General features: G+C 37.1%; 1 protein-coding gene across 1 annotated transcript; it reads right to left on the bottom strand.

The window, feature by feature from the left end:
* Positions 1-99: 99 nt before the first annotated feature.
* On the bottom strand, positions 100-11,713 carry psmd4b (proteasome 26S subunit ubiquitin receptor, non-ATPase 4b). Its single transcript, XM_084089818.1, has 10 exons — positions 11,656-11,713; positions 10,981-11,121; positions 10,762-10,876; positions 6,751-6,837; positions 6,554-6,622; positions 6,241-6,456; positions 6,060-6,168; positions 4,763-4,876; positions 4,600-4,664; positions 100-738 (listed from the first exon to the last, which is right to left on the bottom strand). The coding sequence occupies exons 1-10, from the start codon at positions 11,679-11,681 to the stop codon at positions 565-567; spliced, it is 1,116 nt and encodes a 371-aa protein (XP_083945944.1). The 5' UTR covers positions 11,682-11,713; the 3' UTR covers positions 100-564.
* Positions 11,714-12,240: the final 527 nt, after the last annotated feature.

Here is a 12,240-nt window from a genome sequence, read left to right as displayed (position 1 = left end):
AATCACTACTGGCAACTGAACCTAAAATCAAAGGATTTTTTGCACAGAAAAACAGAGCTTCGGTGGTTTACACCTTCAAAAAACATCTCAACTACTATCTTTAGATTCATAACAAAGCCCTTTATTAAAAAAGGAACTGAAAATAGTGATACAAAATTGACAAAGAAACCATAACAAGAAGTCATCCAAAAACCACAAGAGAAATTATAGTTGGGTGGCATAAAGTAACCTATCTAGCAAACTGAAGTGAGCACTACTATTTGAAGTAGTGTGTGACAATTTTTCTGCTCCACTAAATAGGTTCAAGATCAGATGTTACTTAAAAGGAACAAATGAAGATGATCATTCACCATTACATGTAAGAAGTGTTTTATGGATATTCTTTTCTGTCAATAAACTTAGTTGTTAGTCTGTTCTGTTGTTCCTCCCTCTAACAATTGTTAAGAAAACTCTTATTAAATCATTTTTCTTGCTTTTTTAATCAGTTATATGCATTGTGTTCATCTCTATCCATCATCCATTTGGAAACCCTTCATGCCCTTGTCCTCTGTCTGGACCGTTTCTCTATTTCTTCTCATCCTCTTTCTTGCCCTCAGGTGGTTTTGTTCTGTTCTGGGACGCCAGAGAGCCCATGGCATTACGGATGGCTTCATTGTTGGGGTCGACTCCGGGAAGGTTCTCCAGCACACTCTGCAGAAAGTCTGGATCCTGCATCACATCGTAATCCTCCTCATCCTCCTACAGAACACACACAAAGAGTTTCAGTTGGGCACTTTGTGCCAGGTTGTATACGATTATGCATTTACCATGTGACAAATTAAATGCAGTAACTAATTGTGTAATTACTTGAATTATCCTATGCACATGGTATAGATTATCTGCTTCCTCAGACTCATTAACAGTTCCATCTCAAATTTAAGTTTAGCTTCAGGTTCTCTTGGCAGACAACTGGCATACACCTAAATCTTCCTTTGACTTCTGTTGTCAGGACTCAAAATATAATCAACGGTGACATCATTGTAACATCTGCATACTGAATTACTGTCTTTTTTGCATATATTTAATCATAGATTGCAACAGTGCCCGCTAACTTTGTCAATGGCTTTTGTTCCAAAGGTATTTTTCCCCATTCTTGATTTTAATAGTCTTCGTTTAAGAGTTAGCCATGAACCAAAACAACCAGCTAAAATGTGAATTACAACATTACAAACTTTAAAGTGGAGCAAAAAAGTATTTGAAAATCAGTACAAGTGCACAAGACTGTGTACTTAATGGCTTTAATGAGGGGAAAAAGCTACAGTCCCATGAGACATTGCGAATGACAATCTAATAAAAAAACGATGGAGAAAACTATTGATGTTGACGGCTTCAACAAAAGCATCTACCATCGATTAACAACGGTGCCCGTGCAAAATCAGTTTTTGTAACAATGAGCACTCAAACACACCGAACCAATTGTTGGTTCGGTGTGTGTTTGAGTGCTCATTGTTACAATTACACAGCAAAAGTTCAGTGAAATTTTTATTTGTGCATGGTAGAAAGCAAATACTGATACTGACATAATGACATACAATAAATATGGAAAATTGAACTACACGATTGAGGGAGCAGACTACACAGTGAACTCCGAGAAAACGCTATGCTTGAGCAAACAGTTTGTGTATAGGCCACTACAAATGATGGCCGTGAAAGAGACTGTGAACGCATTAAACAGGATATGTTTAGTTGGTGAATAGCATAGGCTACTATTACACAGTAGCAATAACGTTAAGCGCACCAGAATAAATATAATATTCAATAAATAATAATAAATATTTATATAAACAGCGTAGCTGACTTACAGATTCACTTAACATCCACAAATGAATAAGCGCGACGATTCAGGGAGCAGGCTACACAGCAAACTCAGAGAAAACGCTACTTAAGCTCCGCTGCTTTCTTCGACCCTCTCTGACTCTGGCTGTGTTCACTCAAGTGTGTGTGTTAGAGGGGGGAGTGGCCAGTGGCTAGAGCGGCAAAAGCCGATGTGTGCTTATTTTACCGATATATTTAACAATATCTTTTGCATCTCTAATCCAAACAACAAACTTGGCACTGCACTTACTCGTGCCCGTAGCGAGACACCTGTCAAGTTTGAAATCCATCGGACTAACGGTTCGAGAGATATGCGAATAACACACACACAGACAGACAGAAAGACGTTCCTGTAATTTATAGATAGATAATATTCAGAAGTAAACAGCGTAGCTGACTTACAGATTCAGTTAACATCCACAAATGAATAAGCGCGACGATTCAGGGAGCAGACTACACAGTGAACTCCGAGAAAACGCTACGCTTGAGCAAACAGTTTGTAAATAGGCCACTACAAATGATGGCTGTGAATAAAATATAATATTCAGAAGTAAACAGTGTAGCTTATCAGAATGTTTATGTCAGAATGTTTATTTTTAAACCACAACCTTCTACGTGCTTCTTTTACCGATATATTTAACGATATCTTTTGCATTTCTAATCCAAACAATGTCAAACTTGGCACTGCACTTATTCGTGCCCGTAGCGAGACACCTGTCAAGTTTGAAATCCATCGGACTAACTGTTCGAGAGATATGCGAATAACAGACACACAGACAGACAGACACACAGACAGACACACAGACAGACGTTTCTGTAATTTATAGATAGATAAGTTATCGTGAAAAAATCAATTCCCCTATGGAGAAAATGACTTCCGGCACCCGACTGTTGAGACTGGCGTCTTTACACTGCATATATGGTAGGGCTGTCACGATTCCTCAATTAAAGTCGAGTATGCGATTTAAAAAAATCCATACTCCGGTGTCGAGTAACCGGCAAAATACCGGAAGTGGCACATTCCACGGACGAGAATCCATGAACCGCATTATTACACTGTTGTCTAATGCTGCACGATATATTAAAACCATTTAAAATCATAATATAGCATAGTGCTATTGTGAAAACAGAAAGGTTGCGATTCAGTTTAATAAATATATACACTGTTTTGTTTTTCCCACAGAGAAGCATGACGCTTTATTTATATGCGTGCAAAATACATGTTAAAAGTACCTCAGCTCCGCTGCTCCAACCAAACTCAGTCTCTGCATGTGCTGTTTGTTTAGGTTTCCAATAACATTCATTTGGGAACGCAAAAAGTCAGAGCGGTTTGTGTTTCATATTTGCACTGTTGATTTATATGCGTGGAGCGCGTCTCGGGTTTCTCAAACTCCATCTCTGCATGCTTTGAGTTTGGGTTGCTAACGTTCATCTAGGAACGCAGTGTGCGCCATTTCACAACATTTGTAAAGTAAGTAACTCATTTTTAAATCTACGCCAACACAGGAGAATACATAAATAATTTTCTAAATATGCAAATCGTTGTTCATTGCGATTTCAAAATAAAAGTTTAAACCCTCGCTCTGAGTTTGCATGTTTTGATGTGCACATGTTCTTGTTCAAGAAATTACAGCGGCTGTTGCATTTCTATCGTACATAAGTGACCAAATATTAAAGATTAAGAAGACATTTGAATTAAATGTTGTTTGGCCAATATTAAGCAAGGATTTGACCATGCCAACAACTATCACCAGGCCGTTGGCGCCCTCTGCAGGCATTTGTTATAATACATAATGTACATAAGTTATGTTTATATTAGTTTAAATCGTTTATTTTACATGTTGTATTTTAACAGTGTTTAATAATACCCTTATACCATGGTCTGGGTGAATACTCGATTCTGATTGGCTGCAGGGTGTCCATAAAAAAGTGATAATGTACACCTAGGAAAGGCGTCCCGTCAGTTTGCCTGATGACAGTTCTAAATGATTGCGCTGGCTCAAACTCACTGATCAACTGCTGCGGTCGGGTCGCTGTGGCCACGTTGCTTGGCAACGCCTGTATACGGGAGATATTAAATAGTGCGCTCGACTTAATAAATAAAAACCCTCACGATTTTTACTCTAAAACACATTAAAGTATTATTAATTGATTAAATATTTCTTTCTTTCGTAAGTGACCATGGTATAAGCGGGTTAATGCCCTTCGAGGTGTCCATTGTCAGGTATTAATGGACTTCGGCGTCACGCCTCGCCGTCGTCCATTAATACCTGATAATGGACACCTCGTCGGGCATTAACCCTTACATATGATTACTTACTTTGATGCTTTATTTGAACCAGTTATTATCACTTGTTATTATATTTGTATTTTAAGTCATTTTAAAGGCTGTTGTTCACTTGGATCTAATTTATTACCACACATTTTTATCCGATTACTCGATTAATCGGAATAATCAGTAGAATACTATATTACTAAATTAATCGATAGCTGCAGCCCTAATATATGGTGTTGCATTCTGCGTTCTACTCACAAATCTAATAACATGTAACATTTCTGTGATTCTGTTTTGTGTGATTTTAACTCGCTTTATCATATTTAGCAATGGCTTTTGAATGATGGGAATGAAGAATTTGCAGCTGCTTTTGATTATTCCCACGACATGACTGTGTTTCGATCTAAATTTCTCATCTCCTCTCTATAAGAAAGCACATCTGGTTGGAGGAAAAGAGCTGTGAAACGCACCTTAGGAGCTGCACTGTCGGCTGCTGCACTTGTTTCCACATCCATGGCCTCTGAACAGCCAAACTCTGTGCACAAAGACAAACATGTGGTTGTATAAAACAAATCATATAAAAATGACTAAGAATACCAAAAACAAGAAATTATGATGAGTAATAAGCCTGACCTCCTCCTTGCATGGACATCTGTAGGGCGTATGCGATCTGTTCATCCTCCGTCATGCGGCTGAAATCGGGCAGAGCAGGAGCCGTCGACATCTTCAGCAGGGCATTTTCAGACTCTAACACAAATAGAGAAGACATCAGGTCACATTAAACACTGACTTCTCATTACACAATCTTATACGGTTAAAATACATATGGTTTCACTCTTCAATTTGGAGCATAGAGAAACTTTCCTTATACACAACTCAACAAATATGTTATGTTGTTCGAACTTCGGAGCGTGTCGAGAAATCTCGGAAGCTTTCAGTAAAGCGCATATCGAGGCTTGTATAGACCAATGACTTCATTGATGACGTCCGAAGCCTCGCTCAGGTTCAGGAAGCGGTTTGAATCTTGCCGCGACATTTTGATAGATATATAAACCCATGGTTTAAACCCAGCCACTTTCCAGTTTTAGAATAATTATATTGCCACTCCTGCCTATTATGACCAAAGAATTGATTTACACACATCTGACAGCCCAATTAATTTCAAGCCAATACGTTTACAAAACAGTTATGTTATACAATCATTATATACCACCAGAAAGTACACATTATATTCATATACATAGATTAGTCTATATGGAAATAGATTTTTTCTTCACCGTTATTTCTAAGCCTTAACTGGCGCAAAATACAGTGCATCACAGATCACATCAGGTCATATGTAATGGATCTGCTTGTTTTACACTCTTAAAACTGAAAAGCTTCAACGCTTCATCTCACCAACACTAGTCACGTGATCCTTCAGAAATCATTCTAATATGCTGATTTGATGATCAAGACATATTTCTTATTGAAAATAAGTATAGTTTTCAATATTGAAAACTATTCTGGTGCTTAATATTTTGTGGAAACGGCACTACAATTTTTTCAGGATTCTTTGATAAATGCTGTTCTTTTGAACATTCTATTCATTTAAAATAAAAATCATTTGTAACAATGCCAACATTTTCACTGTCATTTCTGATCAATTTAATCCATCCTTTCTGAATAAAAGTATTAATTTTTATATTTATATTTATATATATATATATTAGTACTAAACTTTTGTGCGTTCTCCTGAGAAACTGCGTTCGCTAGCAAAGAATTAGAAAGTTTTGCGAGTGAATGCAAAAGCATCGACAATTTTTCTTTTTGTCCTTTTAGGGGCTCCACTTAAACCAAAAACCCATAGCTACACTTGTCAGGGACCCCGATGTGTCCACAAACCCCATCTGGTTCAATCCTCATTTAAACATGCCCCTCCTTCTCTCACCATCTGCAGTGGGTGATGCGACTCCAACCTCTGCAGCTGAAGCCACTGTTACCCTGCGAGCCTCCTCCTCCTGCCTCTGTCTCTGCTCCTCCATCGACACACGCAGAGCCTGGAACAGAGACACAGACAGTTATAATCTGGAGCATTTCTAGCAGAGGAGTTTGTCCTGTGTGCTACTAACCAGAGCGAGCTCAGGGTCTGCGCTGGGGTCCACTCCAAACTCAAAGTCACTGGGACCCAGGCCGATGATGGTGCCACCCTCTCCAGCCATGATGGGAGAGGACAGAAGAGCATCTGCCAGGCTCGGGCCCGGAGGCACCGTTACCAGGTGAGAGCCTACACCCTCCTTTCCATTTAGGGTGTTCACAAACACGGTCAGCTTATCTGTGTTGAACTCCTAAAAGACAAAAAGAAAATGGGAGTAAATGACATGGAAAAATAAGTAATTTCTGGAGGAGTATGGTAAAGTACATTCCCTCAGAATAAATGTTCACCTCTTCTCCAAAGTTAACAATGTCAACGCTGACTTTTTCCTTCTTCAAACGTTTTGCCATTTTCACCAACTGAGAGAAAGACAGGTCGGAGGCACAAATGAGAAGGTTAGGATTCTCATTGAATTTTAAATTCAAATTCATACGGCGCAATGTTTACACCCAAGAGGCATAAAGAAGAAAAAACACATCTTTCTCACATCTTTCTCCAGGTCCTCCACAGGGCTTCCCACAAAAGCAATGATCCTCATCTTATGGTTCTTTCCCTGTCTGTGTTTCAATGCCAGCTGTGAAACAGTGAAGAGAATCAGAAATATAAGCGTACAGAGGACATTAAAAAAAAGTTATATAATAAAATAAAAAGAAAGAAATGTCTATACATTTAACATTTTATTTCAAAAGATCAACAAGTATATCTATACACACACATATACATTATATATATATATATATATATATATATATATATATATATATATATATATATATATATATATATATATATATATATATATATATATACACAGTAGGGGTGGAGCCGAACCCGAATACGGTATTCGGAAAGGCACGAATAATGTGTTTTTTACGAATACTTATTTCGAACAAATACTTTAAAAATATTTGTATTCGGGAACAAGAAAAACTTTATTTCAAAAAGCTGCGTTTCCTGACCGGCGGTGCTGCTGATGTGGTGGCTGTAAATCCAATTGTTGATAAGAAAGGAGGAAAGAGCCACATATGGTAATATTTTGGATTAGGCTAATGTCACGTTGTCATAAGGGGACGTTCACATAGCGCGTTTTTTTTTGCGCGTGCAGATTTCAAATGCGCTTATAATAGAAGCGAGCGGCGCGCTCGTTTTTCCAGGCGCGCCTATGTCCATGTTGCATAGCAACGACAGACGCCACGACTCACGAGAGAGCAAGCGCTTGTGGAAAGGAGAAAGCGGTGCGAACTGCGCTCTCCATGATGACGAGGAAGTATCAGCAAAGAATTAATTGATTTCTAGCCCTTTCATTAGCTTTAGATATATTTATGGAGATGAGAAATTAAATAAAAAGCCGTCATTATGTCATTAATATCAGTCCATCAGAAAAGCAGTTCTAGGCTTATTCTTGGCTGGATAACTCTTAGCAGGTTTAAAAAGCCCTTTTAAAATTAAATATGAATGCAGTTTTGGATTAAATAAAAGTACAGTCAAGTCAAATAAAACAAGTTTTATCTCCTGTATAGTTTGGTAACACTACAATAAGATACCATCCATTAACATTACTTAATGCGTTGTCTAACATCAATACATTGAGTGAACAATATATTTTTACAACATTAATTAATGTTTGTGAATGTTATTTAATACAAACACTTGATTGGTCATGTTTGTTCACTTCATTCATTGTGCATTAAATAATGTTAACATAAATAATGTTAACTTTTGATTTTAAAAATGTATTTTTAAATTAACCCCAAGGAGAATAATTGCGACAGTATATAAATATTGTTTATTGTTAGGTCATTTTATCTAATGTTATCTAACAAATGGAATCTTATTGTAAAGTGTTTTTAATACTATACAGTTTCCATCATTGTAACCGTGATATACACTTTAATATATGTAAACTTAATCTAAATTAAGCTTTGGTACCGAAATTGGTACTGAGAACCGTGGATTTTCACTGGTATTGGTACCGAATACTAAAATTTTGGTACCGTGACAACACTAGTAGCTCTGTTAGCTCGGTAATTTAGACAAGGCTGTTGACAGAGTAACGTTAACGTAGGTAATGGCTGTTATGTTATTTTTTTTTTTTCAATGACATTCGTTGTTACATGTTCATTGCTGGATTTAAGGAAAAACATCAACCAATATTGCATATCCATAATTATGATAATGGATATAATTAAAGAATACTTACACTATAACGTAAATTAGAAGTGTAAAATGGATTTTTATACCTATTTAGAATTTTACTCGAATACAAATACAAATACAAATACTTTTCCCCCCTCAACAAATACAAATACAGATACAAATACTGGCTGCTTTGCACATCCCTAATACACAGTGAGGAAAATAAGTATTTGAACACCCTGCTATTTTGCAAGTTCTCCCACTTGGAAATCATGGAGGGGTCTGAAATTGTCATCGTAGGTGCATGTCCACTGTGAGAGACATAATCGGAAAAAAAAAATCTAGAAATCACAATATATGATTTTTTAACTATTTATTTGTATGATACAGCTGCAAATAAGTATTTGAACACCTGTCTATCAGCTAGAATTCTGACCCTCAAAGACCTGTTAGTCTGCCTTTAAAATGTCCACCTCCACTCCATTTATTATCCTAAATTAGATGCACCTGTTTGAGGTCGTTAGCTGCATAAAGACACCTGTCCACCCCATACAATCAGTAAGAATCCAACTACTAACATGGCCAAGACCAAAGAGCTGTCCAAAGACACTAGAGACAAAATTGTACACCTCCACAAGGCTGGAAAGGGCTACGGGGAAATTGCCAAGCAGCTTGGTGAAAAAAGGTCCACTGTTGGAGCAATCATTAGAAAATGGAAGAAGCTAAACATGACTGTCGATCTCCCTCGGACTGGGGCTCCATGCAAGATCTCACCTCGTGGGGTCTCAATGATCCTAAGAAAGGTGAGAAATCAGCCCAGAACTACACGGGAGGAGCTGGTCAATGACCTGAAAAGAGCTGGGACCACCGTTTCCAAGGTTACTGTTGGTAATACACTAAGACGTCATGGTTTGAAATCATGCATGGCACGGAAGGTTCCCCTGCTTAAACCAGCACATGTCAAGGCCCGTCTTAAGTTTGCCAATGACCATTTGGATGATCCAGAGGAGTCATGGGAGAAAGTCATGTGGTCAGATGAGACCAAAATAGAACTTTTTGGTCATAATTCCACTAAACGTGTTTGGAGGAAGAAGAATGATGAGTACCATCCCAAGAACACCATCCCTACTGTGAAGCATGGGGGTGGTAGCATCATGCTTTGGGGTGTTTTTCTGCACATGGGACAGGGCGACTGCACTGTATTAAGGAGAGGATGACCGGGGCCATGTATTGCGAGATTCTGGGGAACAACCTCCTTCCCTCAGTTAGAGCATTGAAGATGGGTCGAGGCTGGGTCTTCCAACATGACAATGACCCGAAGCACACAGCCAGGATAACCAAGGAGTGGCTCTGTAAGAAGCATATCAAGGTTCTGGCGTGGTCTAGCCAGTCTCCAGACCTAAACCCAATAGAGAATCTTTGGAGGGAGCTCAAACTCCGTGTTTCTCAGCAACAGCCCATAAACCTGACTGATCTAGAGAAGATCTGTGTGGAGGAGTGGGCCAAAATCCCTCCTGCAGTGTGTGCAAACCTGGTGAAAAACTACAGGAAACGTTTGACCTCTGTAATTGCAAACAAAGGCTACTGTACCAAATATTAACATTGATTTTCTGAGGTGTTCAAATACTTATTTGCAGCTGTATCATACAAATAAATAGTTAAAAAATCATACATTGTGATTTCTGGATTATTTTTTTTTTGATTATGTCTCTCACAGTGGACATGCACCTACGATGACAATTTCAGACCCCTCCATGATTTCTAAGTGGGAGAACTTGCAAAATAGCAGGGTGTTCAAATACTTATTTTCCTCACTGTATGTATGAATGTATGTATGTATGTATGTATGTATGTATGTATATATATATATAATCTTTTGAAATGAAATAGTAAAGTATATAATAGGAAAGTGTGTGTGTACATATACACACATTTTGCTATCATTTACTATTTAATTTCAACAGATATTTTATATATATATATATATATATAGATCTTTTGAAATAAAATAGTAAAATGTATGCAAGTAAATATCCTGTAACATTATGAACTTAAAACTTCACTAGTTCAAAATAAAAAGGCCATTTATAGCAACCAAGCTGCCAAAACAATAACTAACTTCTGAGGTTTGATGTTGTTACTCATTTCACATGCAAAAAATTCATAAGAAATGATGTTTTAAGGTGTAAAAATGTTCATCTAAAGTAAATTATGACCGTTTTTGGTGCAAGAAATCATGGCTACAATTGTGGATCTTAGTGGCAAAACAAAAACAAACATTTATACAAAATAGATATTGATAAAATCAATTATAAAAATAAATCAAATAGAATTGTGATGTGATGTGATCCGGCCCACTCACATGTGCTACTCTGATGCCAGTGCAGAAGCAGATGACTCCTATGGGCTGAACGGCATGAAGCTTCGACAGGATCCGGCCCGTGTCAGGGGTCAGTGTGGTCAGGACCTCACAGTTACTGAAACACACACAGTGGATCTCTTCTATAGATTCTCTCATACACAATAATCCCAAATTATACCTGTGAGTAACATAAATAAAGTTTAAAAAACGCCATCCTACTTGGCCATAGTGATGAGCCCAACATTGTTTTCTGGGTTACTCCGAGTTTTTGAATGACAGATGATGTTGACAGCGTCTTGCTGGGCCTGAAGTCTGGTAGGTAAGAAGTCTCCATTGCGCATATATTCACTGTTGTCCACACTAGAAATAATAAACACACACAAACACATATACATATATAAATAAATAAATAATGTACATTGTCCACTCAACATAGGAATGGTTCTATTTAATATTTAAATATAAAATCTTGTTAATAAAAGGCTGAGGACGCCATCCAGACTAAAGAGTTTATTATGCTAGGAAATTGAAAGTAAAAAAAAAGAAGGATTGTAAAACCTATCTGGATAGTTATTTATACAAAAACCTATATTGTTACAAGAAAATAAAACCGACAATTTACATTCAAAACTAATTAATTTCATAATAGGACAACTCGCAGCTATGAGCTTTCTAACGTTTTCTCCTCATAACATGTCAACACAAAGAAGCTGTTTAACAAGCTGAGGTTCCATCATGACTAAGGAAAACCGCACATCTGTCATTCTGTTCAACACAACCGCTCTCTCAACTCCAATTCACAACACTTCACTACACAATTGCCTAATATTTCAAACACATCACGTTTATCAAACTACATCTGATGTTTGAAGAATATAAAGTAATTTTTCTTACCAGACCATAGTACTTTCAAGCACCATCTTGAAAACGTTCTGTCGCTCTACGTGACGTAAGCGCGTAAGTGAGCCCTTATTGGTTTAAGTAGCGCTGATAGGAATCATGGGAAATGTAGTTCATAATGTGTTTTTTTTTATTAATCCTCATTAACTGTTCAACTGACACGAACGACTTTTCGTAAAATATGCATTAGTTTCTGACAAAGGTTTTCATTTCAATTACAAATGCAGCGTGTGTGCTGGCTAGCATTCATTGTAATTTTGGTAACACTTATAAACACAATAAGGAAACACAATAAGGTTTCATTTAACATTAAGTTAACTACATTATAATGAACTAACAATGAAAAATAACATTTATTAATCTTAATTTCAACATTAATACGTTAAAATGAACTTGAGCTAATATGACAATATTTTTATAGAACTTTATTGTTAGTTAACTAACGTTAAAGATAAATACTGTAACAAATACATGCCTAACTGTTAATGTTAGTTAATGCTTTGGTTTATGCTGATTTGGTGATGAAAAAACATTTCTTACTAACTATCATCAGGGCATTTTCAGACTCTAACACAAATA

The sequence above is a fragment of the Abramis brama genome (genome assembly GCF_963993115.1).
Source record: "Abramis brama genome assembly, chromosome: 17".
Classification (NCBI taxonomy): domain Eukaryota; kingdom Metazoa; phylum Chordata; class Actinopteri; order Cypriniformes; family Leuciscidae; genus Abramis; species Abramis brama.
This window is presented reverse-complemented; position numbering and strand designations above follow the sequence as displayed.